General features: G+C 35.3%; 1 protein-coding gene across 3 annotated transcripts; it reads left to right on the top strand.

Annotated features, from left to right (window-relative positions):
- On the top strand, positions 1 to 15,124 carry LOC112780008 (uncharacterized). Of its 3 annotated transcripts, none has more exons than XM_025824357.3 (22): positions 1 to 909; positions 1,339 to 1,401; positions 2,493 to 2,604; positions 2,680 to 2,821; positions 2,941 to 3,037; positions 3,106 to 3,183; positions 3,286 to 3,345; positions 3,451 to 3,555; positions 3,711 to 3,821; positions 5,249 to 5,290; positions 5,439 to 5,552; positions 5,646 to 5,830; positions 9,874 to 10,148; positions 10,234 to 10,355; positions 10,491 to 10,533; positions 10,623 to 10,714; positions 11,952 to 12,000; positions 12,897 to 12,967; positions 13,057 to 13,176; positions 13,660 to 13,760; positions 14,414 to 14,459; positions 14,732 to 15,124. In XM_025824357.3, the coding sequence occupies exons 1-22, from the start codon at positions 733 to 735 to the stop codon at positions 14,792 to 14,794; spliced, it is 2,268 nt and encodes a 755-aa protein (XP_025680142.1). In that variant the 5' UTR covers positions 1 to 732; the 3' UTR covers positions 14,795 to 15,124. The 3 variants fall into 3 exon arrangements, with proteins under 3 accessions (XP_025680142.1, XP_072085108.1, XP_072085107.1); XM_072229007.1 differs by having other exon boundaries at positions 56 to 909; positions 2,493 to 2,580; XM_072229006.1 differs by having other exon boundaries at positions 56 to 909; positions 3,121 to 3,183.
- The last annotated feature ends 434 nt before the right edge of the window (positions 15,125 to 15,558 follow it).

Below are 15,558 nucleotides of genomic sequence, written 5' to 3'. Positions count from 1 at the left end.
AAATATTTTCCGACCAGAATTCCTAATCCTAGGAAAGTAGGAATGAATGAATCCTAAGACATAAAACGTTATGACCAAAGGCAAAGACTCTTACGCGCACTTGACCACATTACACTGCCACACACACACACACACACACATTCATATTCATCACTCTTTTTCTCCTTCATTTCCCCTTTCAAACCCCTCTTCTCTTTTTTTCTGCATTATTTTGCTTCCTAATTTTTTACCTCCTTCTTTATCCGCGTGTTTCTTTTTCTTTCTTCTTTTTGGGGCTTATTTTAGGGTTTCAAAACTTTTCAAAAGTCTTCCCATTACTAAATTTTAAAGCAATTGATCCCCAAATTCGAATCTTCACTCTCATCCCCCTTTTCTCTCTCGTTTCCCAGCTCCCATTTTCGCTCTGAAAGTCCTCTCCAGAGAATTGATTTTTTTTTCTTATCTTTTAATTTTTTCCTTCATTGGTTGATGTAAATTTCCAAATTTTGATTTGGTGGAAGAATCGGTTATTGAGTAGCTGAAAACAACGGATTTTGTTGCGGTTGTGGGGTTGATTGAGGGTTCAATAGTGAATTTGAAATGGTGGGGTGCTTGTGAAGATTAGAAAACTTTTTCCTTTTTTGGAACCCTAGCTAGTTTGCTGTCTAGAAACATGAAATAATTGGTGATTCATTTCCGGGGGGTGTTTATGGTTTTTGTGTGATTTTCAATTGGAGAAGAAGAAGAAGGGTTATGGAGAATGGTTATGATAGGAAATTGGCTGAGAACTTCTCAGCTTTGCGGATTAATAACCAACATGGTCAACATCAGCAAGTGCATGATCAATCTCACTTCGATGCTAACAACAGTGATAACTTGTATCAGGTCATGAAGGCTGTTGAAGCTGCTGAGGCCACCATTAAGCAGCAGGTAATTGGTTTTAAGTTTCAATACTAGTATTGTGACCCTTTATCCAAGTATGGTTGATTGGATGGTGTATACATGTTCGTTATCATTAGCATAAGTAGTTGTATGATTTAATTGTGTTGCCTCATATCATAGTTGAAGTTCTTGGAAAAATTTTCATTCTAGCTCGATTAATCTTGTTATTATGTTTTGTAGTACTTGCTTGGCACGTATATTGCGTGAAAACGTTAAGCAAATAAAAAGAGAAAGAGACTATTTGGAAGCTTTATTAAGATTACTGTTGGCGGAAAAAATACTCTTGCACACCATTGTAGTTGTAGGTTTACTTTGGTATAATGAAATGGTCGTATACTGGCATCTCTCATGTCATATCATATCATATCATATCATTTTAGATAGGACATTGAAGATGCAACTTGGTACTTTGGACAGGTGGAAGAGAATAATCGGCTCAGGGCTGAACTCTTGAACAAAATTCAAGAACTAGAAAGATATGTAAGTTCTGAAATGCTTTATGTTTGACGTATTACATATTAATGGTGAATTCTATGGTGCCTTTGTTGTGGTGCCTAAATTGCCTAACTTACCTTTTAAAGTACAATGTAAAATGTTTAAAATAAAAAGTAAATTATTTAAAATTTATTAAATATTATCTATTTACTTTTTTTAGTAACTTAGGCACAATGTTAAAGGCACCATAGCACTCACCTTAGTTATGGCTTTGTAGAAAATAGACTTTTTACGGTGGTTTTTTCAGTACTCTTGTTTTGTTTATGGGTACTGTGGTATTGGCTTGTCTGGCACCTTGGAGGAATTTATTTACTTATTTTATGTCTGCTGCCACCTTTGTGGTTTTTTTTAGTACACTTGTTACCTTTATTATTGTTTTTAATATTCTTATGTCTTATCAATGATGATTATGTCTTTAATGCTGTAAGTGTTGACAATTTATTTCAAGTTTTGAAGACTTATTCTGTGTGTTAGAATTAGAATTTAGAAATTATTTAGTGTTTTATTGTCTACTTGTCTTTGCTATTGTGGTCATTCTGCTGTTTGCAATACGATTTGGAGTTGGCCACTTTGCATTGCTATCCCGGATTGACTACCATTTTACTAATAATAATTCAATTCTCCTTTTATCAAAAAAAAAAAAAAATCGTCACTTCATGAGATGGACTAAAAATAGCCAGTGGTTGTTTTTTGGACGTGAAATGGTTATGTCATTTGACCACACGGCAACAATGTGAAATTGTCATTAACAATGGTTGTTTGAGATAAAAGTTGATACTATGCTGAAGTCGTTATTATATTTGTAGAATCCAGACGTCTGTTTGAGGAAGTGTTAATTTATTCCCCTACCCCATGTGCTCAGAAAACTTTATAATCAGATACGCTTCGATGAAGAATATTTTTACATGATTGAGAGTTATGATGAGAAAATAACACATTTTTGTTTTTGGTGGGTTGGGTTGGGGGATGGACGAAGAAAATATAATGAGGGAGGGAAGACAAGGGGTTGTCCTTAAAAGCAATAATTTAAAAGAAAACTTCAAAAGTCTCATTAGTGTAATTTATACTTTTGACAGAAGCAAGGTGAAGCAGTGGATCAAAGATCTCCTTTGGTTGCTCCTTTGCAGGAGCAGGGTCATAGATCATATCAATCAGTTCCATCAAGTACGCTAGAACATATGATGAATGGTACAGGGCGTCCTTTTTAACTTAATTAACTGGTGAACTAGTGATCCACCAATAATGAAATTTAAAATGATGCAGCCAGAGGTGAAATAGTTAATCGTTCTGAGAACAATCAAATAAATGGGACATATAGAGTACAACCAAATGATCAGCGACCTGTGGATAATGCTGGCCCTTCACAGTTGTCTTCGCCATCTACAAGTTCAGTCTCTCCTGGCCGGTATGTGGTATCAAATATCAAGTGTAATTTTAATGCCCGAGATACTGTGTAATATCATATTTATTAATGCAATATTAAAGAAGGAATTGCATAATTTTAGAAACCTGTCTTTGCCATAGGCATCTACCAGGAGACTATGATCCCCGATCCGGTTCACCTCAGCAGGGCTTGATGCCAGTGGCAGAAATGAATAACTCTAATACTTTACTGAAGCAGGTACCACCTTTAGTTCTAAACTTTTATTTTTTATGTCAGTGCTTGATTTATGATGCAAATCTATTTAGGATTTGGCTATCAAGGTACGAGAACATGAAGAAGAGATCATCCAATTAAGGAAACATCTTGCAGATTTTTCTGTAAAGGTAAACGGTGTAAAATATTTTCTGTAAGTTGATAACTCATGGTGCCTTGCTGTCCATTATGGAGACTGAAGTGGTGTTTGGTTTTTTTTTTTGGTGGGACAGGAAGCACAAATACGTAATGAAAAATATGTCTTGGAAAAGCGGATTGCATACATGCGCTTGGTATGCACAAAATTTGTTGAATTCCTTGTGAAACTTCTAACATACTTCTCCCGTATATTTGATGGGGATTAAGCTTAAGTAAGTTATTTGTAATATTGCTGCTAGGCCTTTGATCAGCAGCAGCAAGATCTTGTAGATGCAGCGTCAAAAGCTTTATCATATCGACAAGACATAATTGAGGAAAATATACGTCTTACATATGCATTGCAGGTTATTTTTCCTACTTTTTATTGGTGTATGTTTAATGTGCACTGGTAATTTGGTTGCACCAAATGTTTTTGAATGAATCTTCATAGGTGGTAACTTTTTCTATTATGTTTGTTGAGAATGAATTTTGAAGGTTACACCTTTTCTTTTCTTGCCAGGATGCTCAGCAGGAACGAACAACATTTGTTTCATCTTTGATGCCACTTCTTGCGGAGTACTCCTTGCAGCCGCCTGTTGTTGATGCCCAGTCGATTGTTAGCAATGTCAAGGTCAGGTTTGACCTATTTCCTTGTCGTTATGAATGTGACACTTGGATGTATTTCAATGCTCTCCTCTCTCTTGTGGGGATGTTGCACAGAGGAAAACAACTTTTTCTGAATAGGATTTTTTTTAGGGTGTAGTCGTTCTTAACTTACTAAATGGGAAAAATCAAGAATTGATATTTAGCTAGGCTTTTGATTAGCTTCCTCTTATTCATTCTTATTCATAATGTATTACTTTAATATTGGTAGGATACCGCATCTATATTACATAACATAAAATATATATGGAGGCAAGCTTGGATGTATGTGGCTTGAGAATAAGTTGCACTAAGAATATATGGAGTTCAAGTTTTGCGGAGGAAGAGAAACACTAACACTAGAAGGTTAAGATTGGAGGAAACATCATACTAAAAATAAAGAGATTTAAGTATCTTGGTTGTATTATTGTGGACAGTAGAAAAACACTAACCTAATACTATAAGATTCAAGCAAGTTGGTCAAAATGGCAGAGTCTTTGGATTTTATATCCGACAAGAAATACCTTTAAAGCTTACGGGGTAAATTTTATTGTACCGCTATTAGATTAGTTAGTTATATGGAACAAAGTGTTGGGACAAAGGATAAGCATGAACATAAGTTTAGCGTAATCCGAGATGAGGATGCTTCGATGGATAATTGATCATACGCGTATGGACAAAATAAGTAACGGGGATGAGAGAGAAAGTTGGAGTAGCACTTTTTGTTGAAAAGATGGTGAAATCTCATTTTTGATGATTTGGACATATAAGGAGAAGACTGGTAGAACACAGGTGAGAAAGGTGGATTAGATGGAAGATGAATTAGTGTTAGAGGTAGAGAAGACCTAAAAAGACTTTGCATAAGGTGGTCAAATGAGATTTGCGTGAACAATCTCACTTCAGACATGATAGATGATTGGGAGCAATGGCGTTGATTGATTTATGTAGCTGATTCTACTTAGTGGGATAAGGCTTTGAATCCTTGGAAAAGCCTCCAAAATGCTTAGTTTTACCATTGTGTGGAAGTTGCAGTAATACCGAGATTCATATGTACTGTTTGTTGGAAACTATGTAATAACCCAAACATGAGCATCCTTTTGACTTTTAAAAGTGAAGGGTAACTTACATGGAATCCAATTTCTTTAAACACCCCCCTCTTCAAGGCATGCAATCTTAATTCGGCTTCATAAATGGGGTGTATGTGTACTTTTAAGATTTTTCTTTCAATTTTTTGGGTTTTTTTTTGTTGGGGGAAAGGGGGGGGGGCGGGGAGTTCTGTTTTCATTTTTGGTTTCTAATTGCTGTGGAAATCTTGGTGGAATGAATAAAATCTTATAAATATATTTGCTTTTGCTTCCATTCATTTTGATGGGGTCTAAATATTTTATTTAATCAGTTTGTTCTACATCTTTGCAGGTTTTATTTAAACATTTGCAGGAAAAACTTCTTCGCACTGAGGTAAGTGGTACTTTGGTTCGCTAAATTCCTGTTAATTCAATATAAGTAGTATTAAAATCTAGGTGGACTAGATACTAGCTATGTAAAAATATTGGTTCCTGTTATCATAAAGGGCTTCTGACGATTGGTTACATATGTTCCTTATCAGTCGAAGCTAAAGGAGTCACAATATCAATTGATGCCATGGCGTCCGGATTTGAACAATGCCAATATTGCTACGCAATCACCATCTCACCCAATTGGTGCACCTTTGGCAACTTCAGTATGCTCATTTTTGTGTTTTTGTCCCTTTACCTTGTTTTGCATACATAAAATTCTAAATATTTTCCATTCTTTATTTAAATTTTTAAATCAGAATAAAAAGGGCCTTGAGCTGGTACCTCAGGAGCTGTACTCCCAAGCAAGGACTCAGGTTTCTGTTGATTCTCACATGGGCAATGATTGGGATATGTTTGGCCGCACACAGACTGGCATGGGTGGTGGTGTGACAACCAATGTTGACGGGGATGATTCGGGGAGATATTCACCTTATGCAAGCAGGTGAGCCTGATCAAATGGAGACTGCTACTCTGAACTGAATGTATTGGTGGGTTCTGTTTTCATGTCATCTTTGTTAATGTGGTCCTTGCATGCAATCTTGTCTGCAATTTGATTCAACTGGATAACTATTTATATGCGACCTGTTTGGCACTAATCTTTACAGATGTGTCTTCTTAAATGGTGCTATCATCTGAACCAATGGGAAATGGTATTACTGAATTGCTAACAGTGAGGGTGTCTTTGGAATGTTAAAAATGTGGAAATGATTTGAAAATGAATTGATTACATGTGTGAATACAGTTGCATATAGCATGCATACATGTTATATATATATCTTATGCACATTTAAACAAGAAGCTGGATCCTACTAAATAGGGTTGGCTACATTAATCAAATGACGCTACAATGCCTTTTAATAAAACATGTGTATTTTGTTTGTTTATACTTAAATCCTTTTTAATAATTTCATCCAAAACTTTCTTAGATCTACTAACTTTGCCTATTTATAATTATAATAGGCCTATCCATAATCCTTCTCCGAACATGTCCACGACACTTACAGATGAAATTCTACCAACTTCTCAATAACTGGTGTTGCCCCAATTCTCATTTTTTCATTCTTGATTCTATCTAGTTTAATGTGACTGTGTCAATTGAATCATTCTCATCTCTGCAGCAGTAAGATTAGGCTGTGTTTGGTCAGTGTGCATTCTCAGACATAGATACAAAGACACAGACACTTGAGACATGGACATAAAATATGTGTTTATGTATTGTGTTTGGTAAAATAGATGGACAAAGACACAAAAATTTGGAAAGTCCATATTACCTCCTTATTAAAGAAAAGCCTACTATCCTCTTCTCTATCCACCCATTGTCCCCTCTTACTACTTCCTTCAATCTCCAGCTGAAAAACCAAGAACCAGACTCATCAAAGATCAAAATCAGATTAAAAAAGGTAAAAAGAAAAACCCAAATTCATTCTCATTAAATTAGTTCCAATATTTTTGTTCTCTCTTTTCCTGGAACACTTTTTTCTTTTCAAAAATCAAAATGAAACCATAAAATCAGAATAGAGACCCATGGAAGAGGCTGCTAAGGTAGCGTTGTCTCGAATCTGGAGGTGTGAGATAAGACAGAGATAGAAGAAGAAAAGGGAAGGGGAAAAGATGGGGGCAAAGGGAAGAAGATGGAGGGTGGAAGAAGGAAGAACAGAAGAGGTAGAGAAGGAAAAGGGAAGAGAAGAAGACGGGGATGGAGAGTGGAGGTTGGAGAAGGGAGGCTAAATGGAAAAGAGAAGAGTAGAAGAGAGCGGGAGAAGAAGAGAGGGTGTTAAGTTGAAACAACAGCAGCAGCCGGAAGAGAAGAGAAGAGAAGAGAAGAGAAGAGAAGAGAAGAGAAGAGAAGAGGAGAGGAGAGGAGAGGAGAGGAGAGGAGAAGAAATACGTTAATGGGTATAGGGCAGTTCTGGGATTATGAAAATATAGTAAGGACAAAGTTGTCCAAAAGTATAATCCGATTTGTGTCTCTAGCAAAAAAACCGTGTCTCAACATTTCGGAGAGACACAAAAGACGTGTCTCTTGTGGGTGACCATATGTAACCGTGTCTTAAAAAAATCGTCTTAGCAAACAAACGAAACCTTATGTTTTTGTTGGCTCGTCACTGTCCAACATTCCATGGCCGGTCGAATAGTTGCGCCATAAAATTTATGTTTAAACCTTAGTGGTACTTTTTTATCCTAAATAAATAACACAATATACAAATTAAGATGACACAGCTATGATTTGTGTCAGTGTAAACTGGAGAGGACATATGTGGTTTCTATGTAATGTGCCTGTGTAAAGCAATGCAAAATAATGAGGGCTAAAATAGTATTTTCATAACTTAAATTTCCAAATGATATCATTTTCATACGAATTCTTTAAAAAGTCACAAGATTTCATATGCACACAACTCAGGAAATTAATTCATTTCCTTTTTCACTTTCTACCTTTTAAACAAAAGATTAGATTCGTAAATGAAAGCAATTTCATTTTATTACACTCTAAACACATTGAATGTTTTAGTTGACTCATTTTCCTGTTTTTGTTCCCTGAAATAACTGGTAGAAACATAAAATCATGCTTGCAGATCCTGAGTTCTATTTTTTTTCTCCTAAATGAAGTTTTGTATGCATAAGCTTTCCATCCTTGGAATGGTGATTAGCATATATGATATATCTGTCCTGCTAGTTGTAGATTCTAGTTCATATTAGGATATCTGCCTGCTCTGTGATGTCAACAACTGCTAACAGATAATACTTCATGATGCTAGTCTCAACAGTAGATCTAATTTATTTAATCAGCCCAATAACTAAGATTCTAGGTTGATTAGAGTTTCAACTTGCATGAAGTTTTTTATGTAAATTTTGTTAGCTCACTTCCTAATCATTAGGTAAAAGGTGAGTTTCTTTCTGCTGATTGGTGATAATTCACTTTGGAGATCATTGCTTAGCAAATGCTAATTTTGATTCCGAAAGTTGCTGAGAAAGCAATATGGTTCTGATTTGTTTAGTATTCAAATAAATTTCTGTTTGAGGGAGAATAGTATTGAGTTAACATGCAGCACTTGTACCCTCTGGTTATTTTGCATTTTGTGGTAGCTTGTTACACAAAATGGAAATTCTTGTATGATTTCTGTTCTTGAAATTGTGAAGAGCAATAATTTTGTATTGGATCTTTACATATGATCTTTATTGATTGGGAAATGGCTTATCATAGGCTGGTAATTGAGGTTTTATGGAAGGTCTAGGTGAATAATAGGATGCAGATATCTAAGATTTGAGCAATCAAATATATTGCCGAATAAGAACCCGTGTGAGAATACATGGTAGAATAACAACTAACAAGGATTCTTGTTCTTATAGGACTACATCAAGGATGAAATCTTAGTCCTTAGCTTTTTATAGTGGTATTGGATGTGCTTACTGAACATATTGAAGATCTAGTCTCACGATGTGTGCTAGATGGGAAACTAGGGTTTTGAGTGTGTCAGGTCCACTATTAAAGATGGGAAATTGAAGATGTGTAAACCCTAAGAAGCATGATGGGTGGTTGACGTGTTGGAGTGTGCAAGGACTGGTATTAGGATTAGGAGAGGAAAGGGGAAAACAGAGGATATAGTAATGAATTAGGGATTCTGAACAAGTGTATTCTAGTCTTCTAAGAACCTAGGAATTGGGGAAAAGTATCTGATGCTGTGTTTACAATTGTGTAAAGCTTGAGAGCTTCTATCCAAATTCTTAATGAATGACTACACAGAACCTTCATCAAATGGGAACCTCCTATGTATTCTCGTATTTCAGCTTAACCCCTATCTGATGTCTTATCTCTCAAGTAACCGTTGTTTCATTACTTGCATAGGTCAGTGACTGGTTACCCTCCTCTCTCAAATTCTTTCTTATATACATAAGAATATGTCTTACAAATGGTTTCCTAACAGTTTTCTTTTGGTATTTGCGATTAACAAAATGTACCAGCATAGCTTTAGGGAAAATTGTAATGCACAACTATTAAACCAGTGATTTTTTATGGGATTGAATGTGGGAGGTTAAATACCAACAAGAAAAGAGGATAGATGTTGCGTAGATGAGGATATTTTGATGGATGAGTGGATGATATACTCGATGAGATGGGATTAGGAATGAAAAGTTAAAGTTGAAGTAGTGCGTATTGTGGATAAAATGGCTGAATCTCATCTTATTCTGTATTGCAAAATGTGGAAACTATTAAAATAGATTTAATAGTTCAAAAGTAATCATGATTTATTTCAGGACACTATCATGTCAAGTGGAACAAGACTTGATGGTTACTATTTTTAGTATTCATAGAATCAAACATAAAAGAATAAGTTTTGACTTATTTGCCACACACACAAGCGTGTACACTCAAGTTGAACTGAGATAGCTCCTTGGAGGCTGAAATGATGAATTTTTAATTGAGACTTAGACCAGTATCGGTAACAGCAGTGACATCCACGCTCAAATATTGTGTCTATTTTACAGGAATTCTTCAGCTCATGATGTACCCATCCACCTAGGTGATGCTCATCCTCCACATTATGGAGAGGAGATAACTAACAAACAGGTGACGTTTCGCGAACCTGTGAGCAACAATGATGTGGATGATCCTGATGGAGATGGAAACAATAGTGAGAGAGAAGCATCTGCTAACTGGAGTGGCAATGCGCCTTATACAACCGCTGTTGATGAACCTGCTCCCTCGTATTCTCCATATTTGCCACCCGTTCTTGAAGAACCTTCTTCGTCATTTTCTGAGGGTAATAATTAATATCCTTTTGAACTTCACTAAATGTTCAGAGCTTTGGTGTTGACCATTTTCAAATTGAATAAATCACAATACAGCTGCCGACGATGATCCCTTACCAGCCATAGAGGGCCTTCAAATTTCTGGGGATGCCTTTCCAGGAAGGGAACTTCAGGCATGCGGATACTCCATCAATGGCACCACTAGTTGTAATTTTGAGGTTAGTTTTTTTCCCCTTATAATTTGAACGAGTTTGTATTGCTTTATTTCTTAAGAGTTTTCATTACGTTGTAATTAGATGTGTCTGTTCTAACCGTTTGTCATTGCCTTTGTTTCCCTTGTTGGACTGTGCCAGTGGATTCGACATTTGGAAGATGGTTCCTTTAATTATATCGATGGTATTGTACTATTGTTTACTTGTTTTTATGTTCACCTTTACATCCATCCTGATGTAATGATCTCAACCATATCCATTGTCCAAAAACAGGGGCAAAGCAACCCAACTATCTTATCACTGCTGACGATGTTGATACATTGCTTGCCATTGAAGTCCAGCCTTTGGATAACAGGAAGCGCAAGGTACTTTTGTCTCTTATAATGGCTGTCTTGTATGTAAAAGATGTAGACTGTTCAAAAGTGGCTTCAAATTAACTGTGTTCCAACTTAGGAATATCAATGTGATTTTCGGTGAAAGGTAGAAACTACTAGTAATTTTCAGTGATCATCATACTGACCAATTTAGGTGTTTTGTCACTAGGGTTTGATCCTTGAGTGGCTAATGGGCTATCCTTGTAATGATCATTGATCATTGAATTTCTTTCACAATATTGCTGATGGATGTTGGAATATTTAGTTCTTTGTGTGTTGATGACGTTGAATTCTAATTTCTAAGTCTATCCTTTCTCCTTGTCCTGTGTGCCTTGTTACAAGAGCAAAGTTGTCGAACTTTTGTTTTTCTTTCCAGGATCATATGCAGGTGAACCACATTGGTGGGGAAATAATTAGAATATGGAATGAAGAGAAATGAAAGACTAGTGGGTGTTGTATTAGTTAAAACTAGACCAAATATCAAACCTGCCAAGCTACTGTTTAGTGGTTCAACCTGTTTAAAGGGATTCAACTGAATATATACATATGGGGTGGGGGGTGTTGATTAATAAATATATTTTATATCAATTTTCTTTTTCCCGTTTTGGTCTTGCCATGTGCACTAGTAGCATTGAAAAAAAAAAGAGATAATGCAGTACCAGCAAAAGGAAATTGCAATGAGTAATCGCTCCAATGAAGGGGGAATTATGAAGAAAAATCAGGTTATGACCATGAACCATGTGATGACAATACCTAATTCTCTTGACATTGTTGCACTGTTCCATAGCCTCTCTTTTCATCATTATGTCCTCTTTTTTCAATTGGCACTTGTTTCTAAATGACAAGGACACATGTACTTTTGATGAAGTTCTTTCCATTTTAATGATTTCTTCTTTTATCAAAGAAAAAAAGTACTCTTTTGGTGAATTTATTCTTTTCTTGTTCTTTTTTGGATAAACAACAATATATGTAAAATTTGCTGTTTTGGTATAGTTATATTTCATTTGCAAGTTTATAGATTTTAATGGGTCATTGTGCCCTGTGTGCAATAGTACACCATGCTTAATAAGTAATTTGAGAAATATAGGTACTATGAGAATTGATTCTGATTGAGTTCTTTCAAATGTGTACTTTGTGAATGGATTCTGACCTCTTTTTTTATTTTTTATGGGTTGGTGTGACATGGTTATTTAATTAATTTACTAATCTCATGCATTCTTCAATGTAGGGAGAACCTGTGAAGGTTTTTGCCAATGAAAACAAAAAGATTACTTGTGGTAGGTGCCTGTATTATTATTTTGGAATGCTGATTGATGTTACCATTTATGCACTTGGTATGATCGTGTATTTGAAGCGAACTTTTAGTTAAATGTAGTGAAGTAAAGTAATGTTCATCAATATTTTAACCTAAGGGCGAATGTGTGACAATTTTTAGAAAGGCTATATTCTCCATATCTTTAAACAGTGCGATTTGACCAACCCCTCCAGGCCCCAACTAGACATCTAGGGTGTTACATTTACTGGAGTAAACATCTGCCAGTGATCCAATATCACGCATTATTCTCTGATGCCATCTTAAGACTGTTGGTCAAAAAGCTAACTCACGGTTGGTGGAATTCCCAAATGTTTACAAGGACTATCTTGATTGATCTCTTATGCTTATGCAGCATAGGAGTTAAAGTCTATCATTTGTTGCATTTGTGTTCTATAAAGTGGGAAAATAAATATCATGACAGTTGTGGGAAAGTTGATCCAGCTATAAGCCTGACCAAAGCATTAATATAATGCATCTTAAATATGAAGCTATCCTTAGTGTGCTTTTCTTTAATGATACCGGGAATGTCCGATAGAGGTGGCGACCTTTACCTGTATGAATTGGTGTGTGGATGTCCTTTCTTGGTTAGTGAAACAGAGAGGCTAGTTTCAACCTGTAGGTAGTCATTGTGCTTCAGATATTTATGGTGCATAATATGATATTTTATTTGAATTCTAAGTGGTGTGTTGTCCCAAAAAGACACACTAAAGTGGAAACAATTTGATCTCAATTCTAAGTGAACATATCTACTTTGGATGTATTGTGTTGTTTTCCTTGATTTCAGTTTTGTGCTATGGCTGCAATTTTGTGGATCCCTCCTAAATAAAATAGCTGAAGTATTCTCTTATTTGTTTTCAGATCCTGAAATGCAGAGTTGCATAGAAAAGGCTTTTTACGCGGGACAAGCTTCATATAAAGTTTCTCTTTCGGTAATTGAATGTAGCAGAGTTTTGGAACTTATTTTACTTATGTTTGGAGAATTCACGGTTACATAAATAACTTTGGCTTTGTATTACAGACTGGATATCTTGATATATGGGAACCAGCCACATTGACCGTTAAGAAGGAAGGTTATAGTATCAAATGTAGTGGACCAAATGGAGTAGTCATCACAGAAAAGTTTGCGTCTTCCAGCAGTGTATGAAGTTTGATTATTTGATGCTTTGTGTGAAAGTTACCGCTAGTTAAAGTTGTATAAAATTATTGAATGAGTAAAGAAAGTAAAACGTATTCTGGGATCATTCAGTAAAATATTCCTCCCTGGAAGATTTCCTTTTAGTGAACTCTTGGTAGTAATAGTTTACTTGTGCAGTGTGCTTATTATTATTATTATTATTATTATTATTATTATTATTATCTCAATAGCTTTCTGGGAAGTGCAATGTGAGTGCACATTTTACCCCATTCCTTTCCTTCCCCCCGATGCCCAAGTGATCTCACTGGTCTGACCAATAGAATACCCTGAAAGGACAAGTATTCTGTAGCAGTCTTGTTGGAGGGTCTTAGAATCATTTGAAAATTTTTATCATGCCTTTTTGTTAATCTCTAAAATTAATCTTAGTGTTCAGCAATTATTTATTTATTTATTTATTTTAATCATACGTGGCTCTTCCTTTTTTAGGTTATGATTCCATATGGACATGTTTCAGAATTTATTATAATGGGTTCAAGTGGCACTGACCATCTGTTAAGAGCAGAAAGCACTCCAACAGATGTTTCTGGGTAAGTATTCATTCTGTTGTGTTGTTGCAAAAACGGACAAAAGCAATTGAGTGACACGAGAATTTGTGAACAAGTTTGATATTCTAGCATTGAATGCTAGAATTGATTCCACATAAAGACTAGACTCATAGAATAGGAGTGTGTATTGAATAGGGAAACTTCCTAGCATTGTGCTAGAATTTTGGGGAGATACAAGTAAATGTGTAGTTACAGTTAGTGGAAGAGTTGGAGTTCCACAACCTCCAAGATGCAAATTTTAAAATGATGAATCAACCATAACTAGTCCCTCGTACCCTTTATTTATAACTATGCTAATTAACTAATGAGTCCCTAACACTGAATATATAATGACTCTTCATGAGATTTCCCTCACCCTAAAGTTTAAGGTCTACCCAATAGACTTAGGTCCCTAATCCTTGGTGTAACCTTGAGCAATAAAGATTTGTTAGTGAAGAGGTGAACAAAATTCTGATATATTCAGGTGCTTACAAAGCTTTCAGAACTGTGGATTTATTTATTTATTTTTAATCTCCAAGCCAGACGCAGGAGTATCCTGTGTCGTGTTTTCTGATGATTGTAGTGTAACAAGTTTTTTTGATGGTTATTTATTTTTAATTTTTTTTTCCGATAATATTTTTATGTTCTTTTTGCAGTGCAAGAGATACTATTGTGCTCACCTTGAGATTATTCATCTTAAGGGTAAACAAACTTTTCCCTTAACTTATATATTACACCCTCCGGTCTCAAATATTCACCATTGGGACAAAGTGGTACATTGAAAAACCAATGAATTTGGACACAAATATCCCAGTGAAGTTAACTGAAACTTTTATTGCAAGTCTCAAAAATGCAAATTCCCTGATTGGATAATTGGGAATTTCAAATCAGTTCTACTCTTTTTTTTTCCAGTATAAAATATTTGTGATCGAGTAGTATACTCAAGGCTTAACCCAATTTTTTGGGTTCTGCAGGCTGCAGAGAAAAAAAGAGGGAAGAAAAAAGGATTATTCTTTAACAGTTTAAATTTGAAGTGAAGAGTGGTAGCTGTTTGGCAGAAAATCTCTGCTTCATACAGAAGGGTACTGGGATGGGAGATGTGTTTTGTGTGTGGAACGAAAATTTTGCTCCTTTCATATTTATATATACTAGGGCCGAATTAGCTTGAGCTGTAGTTGTGAATTTATGTATTTTTTTGAATATTCAGTAATTATTTTTTTCCCCCATAGCCCTGTAAGTCAAGTGTTGTATTGCTTGCTGTACTTGTCATTCTTGTGCATATTTTTTTCTTGCATATTCATTCTAGTTTTCTCACTTAAGTGAAAATGATATATAGTTATCAATTGAAATTCGTGTAGCCTGTCCTATTTTCCGGTTTCTTTTTGTTGTCTTTTTTCTTTTTAATAGAAAAGTTGGAATATGTATCAATAATAGTTTAGGTATTATTATTATTATTTGGTTGTGATGGTATTGTTTTATGAGCTGTTAAAAAGTAAAGGGCTTTTTATATTCAATCTGTATTGAGCATTTCCAATAAAGTCAGTAAATTTGATGTGCTGTTTTATGTGAGTACATTATTCTTGTAATAGTTTGTGGGAAAATTCTGATTGAAGACCAAATAAAAGACTTGTTGAGAAATATTTTAACTTTAAACTATCATTATCTATGGCTGATGGGAGAGGTTGCCATGCATTACAATAACAATTGTCATTCGAAGTAGGTTGATCTATTATTTCTTTCCACTTTTCTTTTTCCTCTTTTTTCCCTTTTCTTTCACCCTCTTTTCTTTTTCTTCGCTTTC

The sequence above is a fragment of the Arachis hypogaea genome, chromosome 19, assembly GCF_003086295.3.
Source record: "Arachis hypogaea cultivar Tifrunner chromosome 19, arahy.Tifrunner.gnm2.J5K5, whole genome shotgun sequence".
NCBI classification, from domain to species: domain Eukaryota; kingdom Viridiplantae; phylum Streptophyta; class Magnoliopsida; order Fabales; family Fabaceae; genus Arachis; species Arachis hypogaea.
The sequence above is the reverse complement of the archived record's forward strand: the minus strand, read 5'-3'. Positions and strand labels throughout refer to the sequence as shown.